Source organism: Myiozetetes cayanensis, unplaced genomic scaffold (assembly GCF_022539395.1).
Source record: "Myiozetetes cayanensis isolate MyiCay16 unplaced genomic scaffold, myiCay2020 scf4, whole genome shotgun sequence".
Lineage (NCBI taxonomy): Eukaryota > Metazoa > Chordata > Aves > Passeriformes > Tyrannidae > Myiozetetes > Myiozetetes cayanensis.
In genome coordinates, this window is record NW_026087631.1 from 58,689,523 (window position 1) to 58,704,278 (window position 14,756).

The following is a 14,756-nucleotide window of genomic DNA, read 5'->3' on the forward strand; positions in this document are numbered from 1 at the left end:
TATTTAACCAAGTTCATGCCATCTCTAAAGTTACTATTTTTCAAGTAAGCTTTCTTATTTCTTCCTAGAATTACATCCTCAAACAGCCAGCTCCCTGAAAATAAACTATAAAGCACAACATCTGGAAATCTTATCAAAATATTTTTGGCAGCAGCATAACAGGAAGACAGTTAACAGCAAAAGGACAAAATCTAGAGTTTTGCAACTGAAAGCAGAGTCTGGTATGAGCAAGATTTTGCTGTAACTGGGGTAGATTTATTTTTCTTAGTTTCACAAATGCGACATCCTGGCTACACCACAATTACTCTTGTAGTCATTTTCCTACCCCTCATGATGCATGCTTGCACGGAGAAGCTATAGAAGCTATGGAGATTACAGTAGAATCACTTCTGTCCTAACGTCTACTCACCTACTAAACTACATGGTATTTGTTTTTGAAAACAATGAAAGGTTGATCTAACTTGTCTCACTCCACTGCAAATTTTTATTTGTCCTCTTTTTAATCTCAGTAATTTTTCTCCCACTAATTTTTCTCCCATTTTCTCTACAGAAATTGTAAGATATCCCTTACACACCTGTGAAACTCCTATGTTATTCCAATCTGTTTCAGCTGGCATTGTTTTATTGTGTCTATTTCCAGTTCCAAACTACCACTGCCAAGACATTTAATAGAGTTAAAGACATGAAAAGCCTGCATAATAAAAGAGTCCTTCAAAGCTATGTAATTGCAAGTTTTATGAAAATACATTACACTTAGTTATGGAGATGAAGAAACTAGATCTATCTAAGCTCAGAAGTTAGGTTTCTCTCTCTCTCAGGTTCAAAACTTAGACAATGAAACTAAAATCAGTAACACTGTATCTTAGTATTGATTCCATTCCTCATTTTATTTCTATTAGAAAAGTTAAAATTCCATCAGAGTGAAAGACAAGCTATCTACCCACAAAAATGTTAACTCTGTATAGTCATATTTGTAAGTACTGTAGAAACACTCACATTTCTGATGGTGATGACCTTTGGACACTGCCTGAAAATGCAGTACCTGTTGTGAGCATATAAGTGTTCCCTTCCCTCTTGACACTGGATGAACACAAATGTGAGCCCAAATGGTTTGTTTCTTTTTCATATACCCCATACTTCATATGGCATGTGGATATCCATAGGAGAGAGGGAAGTAATACCAGTGAGATCTCTGGCATAGAAACCACCTCCAAACTTTTATTGCTATTATCTTTGTGTTTGCAGTCATAAGGAAACAGAAAAACAGGTTTTCATAAACACCATATCATGGTAAGACCTCTGTGTCCAAAGGGAGCTTTATACAGATACATGCTAGTATGAATCACAGAATGACCATAGAATATCCTCATCTGGAAAGGACTCACAAGGATCATCAAAGTCCAGCTACTGGCCCTGCACAGGACAGCCCCAAGAAGTACACCATGGGCATTGTCCAAACACTTCCTAAACTCTGTCGGACTCAGTGCCATGACCACTTCTCTGGGGAGCCTATTCCACTTCCCAATCACCCTCAGGGTGAAAAACCTTTTCCTAATATCCAACCTAAATGTCTCCTGACACAGCTTCATGCCATTCTCTCAGGTCCTACTGCTGGTCACTAGAGAGAAGAAATCAGTGCCATGAAGATGAAAGCAAGCATATTACAAACTAGCAGCAGAACAAATATGCCAGGAGCTGCCACATATCGCTTCCCAATGAGGCCAGGTATCAAGGACAGACATTGCAGTTACCACCTTACAGAGTTTTTGCAACAGCAGAATAACCTCTGAAAGTGATTGGAGCCAAACATAACCATTTATGGGCACAAGGCTTATGTTTCCCTCGTACAATAGTTTTCACACTGGACAGTGGCATATCTGTGCCTTTGCAGGAATGGAAGAACATCTTAAGAACAGAAAAAAGCAAAATTATTTATAGTGTCTCAAAGAAAGCCTCTCTGCCAAGGATCCAGTAAAATTTCACTAGGTGCAGTAGTGCTGGAAGACACAATATTCAGGGAGGGATGTAAACTCCAGGAAGCAAAAGTAAAATACATTGATTTAAGTCTATCTCCTTTATTCTCTTTTCCTCATATTGAAGTTCCCTAGTTTATTAAACATACAAACTTAAAGGCTGTTTCAATCCAGAAGTCTAGCCACCCTATGGCACAGGAATTAAGGTTCATTGTAAATACACTCAAGCAGTCTGAATTATAACATTACTCACTACTGATAATTGTAACATGAAGAAAGCTGATAAAACTGAACAAATCCGGGGTTCATGGAACATAGTTCTTTGCAAGCAGATTCAAGGCCTAAAATGTAACTGAGATATTTGAGAACTATAGAGATAATTCATGAAAGGCTCTGTCAGCAGGACTTGTGCTCAGATGTCAATACGGCTCTGTCAGAAACCCCTGCAGCTCTCTCAGAAGCACAAAAGGAGTTAACCTGAAAACTGGAGACCAGTTTAGAGAGAAACAATGGGCTGTTTTCACAGCTCCAAAATAATTTATCTAAAAAATACAAAATTTATTTGAGGTACAATCTGATCTTTCATGAAAAATTTACTTAAGTTTCCTGGCAAAACAGGTAGGAAAATATTTTGCATAAAGAGGAAGATTCTGGTTGTCAGAAGTCCTATTTTCTGTTCTCAAGTTTGGTTAGGCAAAGCCACAGGTAAGATTTTTTGTAAAGATTCAAAAGTGAACCCTGCAAACAGCTAAAAATAAGACAGTACCTAAGTCTCCACGAGAAATAGCAAGTACAGAAGAAATTATGAAGAAAAAGACTAGTAAACATTGTGTGAGAGAAACAGCCTAATAATGAAAACAGATTAGAGGGTAAGCAGAAGCAAATTCAAAGGAGACCAACTACAATGGAAATGTGAAAATAAAAGGCAGCTAAATTAAACACCAATCACATGCTACCTTGCACATGGAGATGAAAGAGAAAACTTAGCAGGAAAAAAAAAAGGCAAAAGAAAAAAAAAAGCCTTAAAACAATATAAAAATTATGTAAGACCAAAGGGTCAGTCAGTTATTGAAGAATGGAGAGCAATGATGAAGAGTGGACATGGAAAAGAAGGGTAAATATCAGAAGATCAGCAAGGGAAGCAATGTCTTTATTTCACTTTTTCACTCTGTGCTGCACATTTCACAAACTCTCCAGGTAGCTGCAGCACCATGGATCAGCCACAGAATCCATTAACAAACACTGTTCAAATATAAGAGTTTAAATACATTTTCACATCACAAAAGTGGAGGGAAAAGACTACAGTGGCATCTGGGTTTATAAAGCATCAAGATAACATGAGGGAAATTGTGACAAATAATTTCACTGTTTTGACAGACATAACTTTCTTCTCCACACAAACATGTTTGTTATTTCAGATAATCCGGAACACAACACTTACCAACACCCTTTAGCATGTGGATATAGTCCCATGGAGCTACATGTGAGCTCTTCAGAAATAACCTATTGAACCTATTCTGAATCACATGGAGTGGACTAAATGCACATATAGGAGTCTGTTATGGTATAACAGAAACTGCATAATCTAGTGTTGACTAAACCATAATGTCTAGACGTTTTGTTTTTTCTTGAAAGCACTGTACTCAGAATTCTGCTGGGATGATCACAGCATATCACGTATCAGTTCTGCTGGGATGATACAAGCATATCACAGTATAAGTACTTCACTTGCCACCCATCTTTTCAAATAGTAAGTCTATCACCAGATGGAGAAATTATTACACAGTTGTTTATACAATATCTTATTGATTGTTAGTTTTAACTATATTTATAAAACCAGCAAATACTACTCTAGACAGAAAAAAAATATTATTCTTAAAAACCATCATTTTATTACAGGAATGGAAAGGTAGATGCAACAACTCCTTGTACATTTGAATATACTTCAAGGCAAAATAATCCCATGTTACTCACCTTGATCTCTTTCATGCCATGTCCGACTCCCCGCAGCTGGTGAATTTGGAGAAGGATAGAAGTCTCCTGTTGGGCTTGGCTCCATATTTTCATCTATGGAGATAGTTTTGGGTCTTTTGCTGTTGAAGAATTGTGAAATTTGGCAGTGAATATGTTAATCAGTCAGTAGTGGTATATAAACTGTTTGGATTTCAACAAATATCTCAATAGAGAGTAATTCAGGCTTGCAAAGGAAAAAAAATCGATGTTAGAGTCTACATTAACATGCACAGGTGGTGTTACTTAAAAATATGTAATGCAGGTATGTGCTTGCATTTTTCACCTGACTTAATATTTCAGAGATGGCAAGAATGTAACATAAAAGTCTACCAGCATTTCACTGAACAACCAAGAAACCAATTGCTGTAGTCTACCAAAGAAAGATTGTGTCATGAGGGTATTAAATATTATGCAGAAACCATGAAAGCAAAACAAATCACTGGAAAGTATTACTAACAAAGACAAGGTAGAACAGGAACTTTTGTGAATATGAATAATGAGAAAAAACTAGTTTACTGCACTTCACCAGGTTAAACTCCTAAGCTTTTCAGAGAGGTCTAGCCTGAAACAAACACTTTTCTCTTCTGACTAGTTTAATCAAAAACAACAAAAGGCCCATATTTCAAGTTACACCATATAAAATGAGGCAGAACTTCATTACAGTGGAGGAAAGTCAAGGTTCTTCATAGCAATATATACAGAGCTGTTATATTGCCTGCCAAAGAAAACTAGGATGAAGGTTTCAATGATATGTTGTTGTTATCGTCACTAATACCACTACTACAACACTGTGATAATTAATCCATCTATTCTAAATAATCCATATATTCTAATTAATCCATCCACTCCTAAAATGTATGTGGTGTACTGCTAAACTTAAAATATGATGGAATGAAATAGGGGAACATGAGTAAAATAACTCAGAAGCACCAGATGTTGGTGAAAGAATACTTCAGCCCCCTGACAGTCCTGTTTAAGCCTGTCCCACTGTGCAGACACTTCTTGACTCACTGGATTGCAGAAATGTGGGGCAATGACAGGTCCCATAGTGTTTATGATTTCGTGGTATATCAAATAATTTCATAAAACCAAGGGGCCCAAGAGGCCTGACAGACAGCACGTTATCTGGAAGCGGGAAGAAGGGCACCGCAGGTCCCCTCCCTCTGTGGGCCCACCAGCCTCTCCTGAGGGAGGAAATGGAGTCTTTCTGAGAGACTGGAGAAGGCAGCATGTTGAACAAGGAAGAAGTGGGTCCCTCAGATTAAATTGCATCTGGAGCCTGTAACTGTCTCACATGTTCCTCCTTGTTCCCACTCTGTTTGGAAATGCTCCCTGAAAGAGTGAGGTAGGACACACTTTCATCAGCTGGGCTGATGTTATGGGTAAAGACACCTTGTCTTTACATACTCAGCTTAATGCCTTTTCCACAAGGAACAGTAGCTGTCCTAACATATCTCTCAAGACAGAGGTCCAAGAGCAAGCTCCCAAAGACAGCCTTTTTGTTTGCAACCACCCTGAGCCCTGCCAGCATGTTCCCAACTGCTAAACCTTCCTCCAACTCAGCAGCATTTTTACTATGTGCAGCTGTTCTCTTGGTAGATTATTTAGCAAGCAAGTCAAACTCTGACAAAAGTTCTCACCATTTTCAATATCATAAGAAACGACAGGCAATAAATACGACACTTCAAATTACAAGACTTATAACTTACATATCTGTACATAGATTAGGGTGACATACATAAGTAGCTAACCTCATAAAATCAGAGGAAATTCATAAAATAGTTGGTTGTTGACAGTATTTGTTGACAATTTGAGAATTGCTTTTCCTACACTATCAAACATGGTATTTTCAAACATCAGCACTAACTTCAAGTTTTTACCTGCTTGGTGGAGAGGACAAGGATCTCTGTAGATTTACACCCGAATTCATATCATGGTAATATGGCTGGCTCGGAAGCTCTCCAATTGGGAAGTTCACTCCTGTTCCCTGGGTTATGGGTGCTGAAAAACACACCATAATACGTCAAAGATAATCTTCTACCTTTTCAGCCATCTTTTCATTTTTAACACTTGGACAAATACCAAGATGTTAGTGCATGTATCTAATTTTCTCCCTCCTGCAGAAACCAAGTGCAGACAATCATCTATCAATGATAATGTATCTAAAAAAGTGAATTATCTTCCTCAGAACCTAGAAATCCCTTAACAGTTATGCAGACATAATACGTTTGTTTTATAAGTAATAACACAGAATCACCAATATGAAAAAGATAACACAAACATCAAGCACTATAATGAAATATGCAGACTTTATGAGGACAGCTAGCATTACTTATTAAAGAACTGGAAAAAAAAAAAGGAAATAACAAACCCAGGGATACAAAATATCCTTTTCCTTAATGGTAACTCTTTTTTATTAATAAAAGCCTTTGTGTTGAGAGCATGTTTTGCTGCTTTCTTTTTCTTTCACCCAATGCCACAGGTTCTGCTTTGCATATGTACACCTACACACAAACACATACACTCAGCACTATCTTCACCTCCTGTGTTCCATACAGACTGGCAACTCAAGAATAAATTATATGTTACATATTGTGGTGTATTTACCTTTGTTCATTGTCTGTGCATTGTGCATTTTAACTACCTTTGGAACTTAAAAGAATAATTGCATGTTGTGTAACGTATCTGTAGGTCTGTATTTTTCCTGACAGTTAAAGTACAACTCTGTTGTGGCTTGAGGTTAAACAAATGCATGGTAAGAAATCCCACAGAAACCACATGCTTTAAAGCTTATTATTAGAAGTATATCATGTATTACTGCTGCATAAGGCACGATTTCATAGTATAATTACAATATTGTTTCTTTTTTAATCTCAATAGCCTGCTACTTCAAAATGTTACTTAACCACCTGACAAAAGAAAGCTGTAATTCATACATCCTCAGCCTCCTAAAACAACAAAACTGTATCTTCAGCAAGCACAAAAAAAAGAGTATGCCTAAACACTGCAGGATAGCAATGTTCACTGTTTTGTTGAGGGACTTCAGATAATTTTAATTGTTGAATATTAATTTCTGACCATAGCAAATGAAATAACACATGCATTTGAAGCCTCAGTAAGTTAAAGAAATTCTTCAAACATCCTGACCTGGAAAGAATTAACACCTGGGCAAAATCCAGACAAACAGTTTTAGAAACTTGTGCCTCATTGGTTTTTCCTCACCTCACCAGAAAAGAGATTATTCTGGAGCATTCAGTTTCTATAATGCTGAAATCATCACTGCTAACTATAAATTTCAACTATACTTCTTCTCTTCTTAATGAAGTCTTAGGAGAAATACTTTAATAGTAAAGGGTGAAAAGAAACAATCAGAAAGCAATGTAAAATGAAAATGTGCATGGGTTTTATGCCATACTATTATAGCAAATTCTTAACTGTCAACAAAACAGATCTAATTAATATTCTTTTTGGTTTTGTTTTGGTTTTTTTTTTCTGCAATAGAAGCTCCACCTGTCCTTTTATATTTGCATTTTATGTGGGGGGGGTGTTTGTACATTCTTATGTGTAATATTTCTGATGCCAAAAAAAAATGTAATTAGAAATTTAATTACAGCCAGTGCTATGACTTTTATATCCATGCTGCAATTTTTCTTTTAGAGCTACAAATTAAAAAACAAACTAAAAGAATAATCAGACATTTTAGCTAAATCCAAGGATGTTTAGGGCAACCTTAAAAAGCTGAAAGTCTAATAGAAGTTTTGTTGCATATGGTAATTTTATTGATATATCAGACCATTAAGGTGTGCAGAGGGAGATATAAAAAATTGATTCAATCTTTAAATATCAAAGAAACAGAAGAAGACCTTATTTGTTTTATTACAAACACATGCAAGATGAACAGCAATACTGTGGACAAATATATCAAAATCATGCCTGGTTATAGGCATTTTCTATGCAACTTACATCTTGAGGAGAAAAAACTTCAAGGAAAAAACCTTCACTTGATTATAGTAGGCTTTGGAAATTATTAAACACGAATGATAACTTACTTCTTGACACCCTCACAAGTTCTGACACGTTGAATACACCGGATTTCACAAAACTGTCCTCAAGGTACACTGAAAAAGAACACAGTACCATAATCAGTATAATGAAAAGATTAATAAATAACTATAGGTAGGTTTATACACCAGCTAACAATGGTATCAGCAGAATCCCAGAACTACAATACACAGATCAAAGTACACTGAAAGCTGATCACAGCATCTAATGAGATCTGAAATTCCGGCAAAGCTAATTTTTAAAATATATAAAGCAATTTTTAAAATGTATACGAAAATTCACAAGCAATGCACTGAGTCCCTAGCTTACCATCCAAAAAATGTCTGAAAACTAGTTTCCTTTATTCTTATCTTCAGATTTTAAGTCAGTATTGAACTAAGACCTGTATCAGCTGGACTAAGCAATTTCACCATAGAGCAGTCCTGTCCTTGCATGTGTTTCTGCTAAATAGATTTTTATTTAAGTCTTACCCAGCTGATGGTGACTTTATATTACATCTTCCATTACCAAATCACCATCTCTGAGGCAGATGAAGTGTTTACTGTTATTTCCAATAAAAACAGAACTGGACAAAACAGCTGAGCTATTCAGTGGGTTTTTAACATATATTCTGAATTATATATCTAGAAACCTACACTTAAGAAAACATACATTACTAGTTTACCTTATGATTACTTATTCTAAGATAAATGCGTATGATACACTTTGCCTTCTGTGAAATTCAGGCTCAGCTTGAAGCTCTGCAGTGAAACAGCAGATGATAATCAAAACTTATCTCAGTACCATAACTAGATAACCTTATGAAAAGATAGCTAAGAAAGAATTTTCTGTGGAAGTCTCACACAAATAATAGTTGCAAAAACTGTATGACTGAATTTGAGATTACATGCTATCACAGCCTTTACAGGTAGTAATAACAACCATTTACCAATAAAAATATTTAGACCTATACTTGGTATACATTGCTGCTTCAACAGTATTTTTATTTGCTTTCATATGAGACAGTGCACTACGAATTTTTCACTGTAGTTTCTCTAGTCTCTTTCTGAATTAACACAGCTTTCTTTCTTTTGGAAATAAACTGCCAATTTTCTGTTCCAAATGTTTGAATAAATAAAAACATGTTGAATATCTTAGCTAACAAAATAAACAAACAAATGAAAATTGCACCTACTGGAATATTTACCAATTCAGAAAAGAACAGTTCAGTACTACTTTTTTGGGGTTTCTTTTGGCAATTACTGCTTTCATCTTCAGGTAATTTAGCAACATGGTCACTATAATCATAAAACTGACTGTAAAAGCAGTACACTTCACTTGAGAGGTATATCTGGATAAACCTCTACTTACTTTTCACGGTCAAACAAAGAGGGCAGAGGCAAAAAGAGTGGTTTTCACTGCTTACTAGCAGTCTGTCAAGTCCCACAGAACTGTCTACTCTGTTACCTCTGGTATATTTACCAGTACAGGTATAAACAGTGCACCTGACAGCATAAGCTGAAAGAATTTGAATGAATTCGACCAAGTACATTTCCTGGCATCTCTGTTACACTGTCAGACCTATAACAGATTGTCAGTCTTTCCCAGCTGAAAACCATCCCAGAATCAAGCATTGTGGGTGGGTAGAGCATTGTAGGCCTGTGGGATCATCCTGAACAGTGTTCTGCCAATGCTGTCATCTTCTCATCTTCCAGTCAGTGTTACTTCGTCCACTACACCTGCATGTCTTTATTTCCACTAGTAGCTCTGCAGGTTTCCCTCTCTTTTTAATTCACTTCCTTTTGCCTTTTCCTCTCTTTCATTTTGAACAGCTTCTTTCCATCTCCACTACTTTTTCCTCTCTTGTTATCCTTCACCTGGATGTTGCAGGCCTCTGCAACCTTATGTATTTCCCAGTAAGAGCTTTTCCCTTTCACCTTATGCATTCTCTTGCACTCTTTCTCCATGTTCTTTGTGTGGATAAAAACATGGCATGGCTTCTCAAATATTTGACAGATCTTGGCATGCCGATATCATAAAAAAATACAAAGAGTAAATTTTATTTTTCCTTTCCTCCTCAGTTTTTGGTTTTTAACCTAAGAATGGGTAAGCTGCATAAATGCTAGTAAATCATTTAACAAGGGCAATCTTTCCCTTCTCTGCTTATTTCCTCTAGAAGGAACATCTGAGCTACATGGACGGGAAATTTCAAAAGAAAAATTTGGTTTCTTGATTTTAGATGCCCCATAAGTAAAGTGTGGGTTAAAGTCAGCATACAACCATGCAGCCAGCTATGGAGCTGGTAATGAGACATGGCTAAACTTCTCTGCTGCTTTTTCAAACACCGTTACCTTGGAGTACGTCTCTCATTCAAGTCAGATTAACTTGAAAGGATCTTTTCCCATATGTACATTAATCAAACTATCATTATAGAGAGAACAAGGCCCAAGGCTCCTATTAAAAGAAAAAAAACCTCAGATTTTATACACAGATGTGTACATGTGTATGCACATACACACTCCTACACACATGTTTAATCTTCAGTCTTCTTTTCTGAATTCTTGGTTTTCTTCTCACTGGCAGTATTGAGAATACAGCATTTGTCTCCCCGTGTTAACAAAATGGGAGCAGGAAAGAAATGTTGACACTAAGTGATACCACTATTTATCATCCCTTCACGAAAGGATGCGTTGTGAACTGACGGATGGCGTCTTTCACCCAGGTTTCACTCTGCCTTGGATGGGCCAAAAATAATGACGCACACAGATATATGCAAATGTTTTGCCTTGTATAAGGAAAGAGAGGGATCAATCTCCATCAACTAAAAAAACGACTTTTTTCTTTATGTTTTGTGACAAAATATTATTTAAAAAATTGATGCAACAATAAACAGTCTATGTCACACTATGTCACTCTAGGCAACTTCATCCTGCACCTTATATTCCAACAGGGAAGGGGTGGACTCCCGTGGTGCCTCTGGGTGCAGAATAATAAACACAGTATGTTCAATTTCCAGTAAATGTCAAGTTTCACCTATTTATGAAGAAAATCTATGGTGGGTATGTTACAGAACTATTCTTGGTTCTCAGCTGTGCAATAGGAAAATATTCTTGCCATTAAACAGCTGCTATTTGTTGTAAAAAAAAAGCACTCTCTATGAGATAAAGATTAAACAGAAAGATGCTATGCTGAAGGTCAACAGTACAGGACATTTCCACTTTACAGTGTGAGACAGTGTCTTTTACCTTGTGAAACTGATCACCCTACTGAACAAGAGTTAACATCCATATTCTCATTATTACACTACATGCAACAGAAAAATAAGTGGTGATACTTTATATGGTATAGGTCTTACGGGTTTCTTTGATTAAGCTTTCCCTAATGCACTGTTTGCATTAACACGTTAAAAAGCCTTAAATTAGCATTCTTGTTGTGTGCTTATGATCTGTTCAGTACAGACATTAATGCACTTGATAACAGTCTATTGTTGTATTCCTCATAGAGGATTTACTGTATCTTTTGATGATCGTGATAATACTTTACTGTCTTTATCATTCAAACCTAGTGAAAGCATTAAGTATTGCCATTTACTAAAATTCATCTTGCCTGAGAGATGGTAGTCTGAAATGCATCTTACTAATTGTCATTATTTTTAAAAATCTGATTTTTACAAAAAGAACATTTCTGACAAAACCACCATAGTGCAAGTCTGTATAAAGTGTCAGTAACCTCCAAAACCCATACGCAACAGTGTGTTTTTTCTGTATTTCCTTCTAGTTTTTGTACTGAGAGAATATAAAATCTGTCCTCTCTGCTTACCTTTTTTACAGAAAACTCATTTCTGAAAAATGTATTTTCCAAACAATTCCACACTGGCCAGATCATTGCCATCAAGTATGAAAGTTAAAGAGATTAAGCCAAGAAGCAGTTCTGATCAAGCTTCCATACGCAATGGTAATGGGAGAAACCTTAAGTAATGCCTCCAACTGCTATAGAAGTCATTCTGTCTTAGTCCTTCTATTCTATTCCTGTATTACGCCTTACACTAAACCTTCAAGAGATGAGTTACAAGTATAGCTTTTAACCATTTTAACCATGCAGAGACTTATAATGAGGGGGGAAAAATAAAATTGTTTAAGCCTACTGAATGATAAATTCAGTTTGCACTAACAATTATCTAACAGGCTTGCTCTCACATTACTTAAAAGCTTACTAGTGACGTTCAGCTTTACAAATCTTTAACCAGTCTTTTTATGTCTTCTGATTCAATTGTACTTTTATGAATAGAATGCCTGTTTACGTTCTGTTGCATATTGACTAGGGCCAAACCATAAAACTGTTTCCTGGTATCATTTTACATCTAGTTTTTTCACTGATACTGCCTTGGTTTTGAGCTACTTATAAAACAGGGGTACGGATCCAAACAGTGCTGGAACAGATTTGTATTAGTGCACTTTTATTTATGGATCTTTAAAAAGAGCAATTATAGTGGTACTACTATAATACTAGAATTCTACTGTATAAATGATGTAGAATGATGTTGCATCTGTCTTACTGCTAGTATAATTCTAGCAGTATATATCTACTATACAGCAGAATTACACTAGCAGTAAGACAGGTACAACATCAGGATCTACTGTGAGAGAAAAGGCTGCAAGCTTCAGCCTGGTGTTTAGCAGAGAGCTGTATGTAAACTTCAAGTTATGTAATGTAATGTTCCGGATGCTGTTATAATTTTGTACAGCTATTTACAGTCTGAACTGGTAGCAAAAATTAGTCTCACACTGTTCTTTGTAAGTCAAAATATAGTCAACACACATGGAGTTTGCTTTCTTACCACATGCATTTTGAAACCATTATCTCAAAAAGGGTACCAGAAACAGGTTGCCACCAAACCAGAGTATCTTAAAGGCAGTTATGGGTGGATGCCATTAGTCAAGGAGTGACAAGGAAGATTCCAGTGACGACGTCATTTGAAACACTTGAACTATGGTCTGTCTGGAGAATAAGGCTATACTGATTATCATGCACCATCTCCAGCCATGTGACATATCCACAGTTTGTTTTGGTTTGGTTTTCCTTAAAGTTGCAGGGCAGGAAACAAACACATTGCAAAAAGATGCCCTGACTCCATTGAACCTTTTAGTATAATGAGGAGCTAAAAACCTAAATATATCATTTTTAGAAACAAATGAGATTTTCAATACTCTCAAGATTATAGCCAGAACTACAATATTCTTCACTGTTGCAGTAATATGAAGAAGTAAACACCAGTTTTATTGGACTCTGGAATCCATGCACTAGAATCCAAGAAGTGAGTTGTTCTGAAATCTAGCAAGAAACATAAAGGGTAACTAACACAAATGCAGACTTGCCTTCCACTCCAGAAGGTCTCAGGTTATACAGAAACTACAGCCAAAATTTAAGAAGAGGCTGGGGGGTTTGCTTCCTAACAGCTATAGAATTAGCAGGTACAAAAAAGGAATTTTCTGATGCCAAAGCAGGTTTCAGGAATTGCAACCGGTAACATAAGATTTTTTAGTAAATTCTTGCTCTGTGCATACTGTGAAGTAAAACGCATTGCAGCCAACACTGAACACCACAGCATCTTAAGTGAACACAGGATAAGAATTATCACAGCATCATTTATTCACACAATAAGTTCATAAAGAACAACAGTCAATGCAAATAAGAATTCAAAAGTAATCCTAAGCCAGCAGACAGTAGTAATCCCTCAAACCAAATTTTAAACCATCATGCAAGGCCAAAAGCTCTCCCTTTTGGAAAAAGGGGCTGTACAACCTGTGCAGGTTTATGATTGCCAAAATAGTACAGCTGGGCTCTGCCCTCAGAATATCCCACCTGGCTCAGTGTTGGAAAGCTGATGAGGAAGAATACCACCTCTCAGTCATTGGCATTATTAATTCATAAGGCATTTGGAAAAGGAAGAACTTCACACAAAATCAAGCCCTGACCAAATCCAACCCTCTTTTATTTGAAGATCACTATCTGAGATGGCACGGCTGCAGACATATGGGAAACAGAAAGCATTTCGGAATATCCACTCCCATGCTGAAAAACAGTGTTGAATATGTGTTTTTTTAAATACAATTCTGTCTGAATCCCCAAACTGCTACTATGGCATCATTATTTAAGAAAAGCTGCTTGCAATGATGAGGCCATATCTCTTCTATTTCTATTAATTACAGGCCTAACTCCCCATCCACAAAAGGGTAACTCGCAATACAGTAAAATAAGGAAACCATCTGCAGTCTGAGCCATTCAAAACTCAATGACACTTGCTTATTGCATTTCGAAGAGTGCAGAGGTTGTGACTACATTGCTTTTCTAGGCTATTTCTGAAACTATGCATTCTAAACCTTAAAACTGAAATATTTCTACCTGAAATAGTCATATATAGGCAAATTTATTACACACTTCTTAGGGCATGATCCAAAAGGAATATTCTCCCTATGGCTGCTATTCCCTATGAAAGTGTAAAAAACCCTTTGGGGCTCTACAGCTGCAAGACAGATATGCATAGAGAGATAGGTGAGGCTTATTGCAGGCTTTTTGGCAACACCTTCTTTAACTAAAAAAAAAAAAAAAAAAAAAACCAACAAAAAACTAAACTAATCTTCAGAGATGGTTATTTCACTCAGTCTTCTTTGGAAGTAGTTCCGAGAACAAAATTTCTGGTGAAAATAGAGGGGAAAACCAATTTCAGAG

The 14,756-nt window shown here is 36.4% G+C and overlaps 1 protein-coding gene across 7 annotated transcripts in view; it reads right to left on the reverse strand.

Annotated features, from left to right (window-relative positions):
• The window catches only part of NFIB (nuclear factor I B), a 169,954-nt gene that overhangs the window by 55,137 nt on the left and 100,061 nt on the right, over window positions 1-14,756 (reverse strand). For all 7 annotated transcript variants that reach the window (XM_050328718.1, XM_050328719.1, XM_050328722.1 and 4 more), the window contains exons 4-6: window positions 8,036-8,104; window positions 5,867-5,987; window positions 3,948-4,066 (exon numbers count right to left, since the gene is read on the reverse strand). In XM_050328718.1, the coding sequence (XP_050184675.1) occupies window positions 3,948-4,066; window positions 5,867-5,987; window positions 8,036-8,104 (309 nt within the window). The remainder of the gene's footprint in view (window positions 1-3,947; window positions 4,067-5,866; window positions 5,988-8,035; window positions 8,105-14,756) is intronic.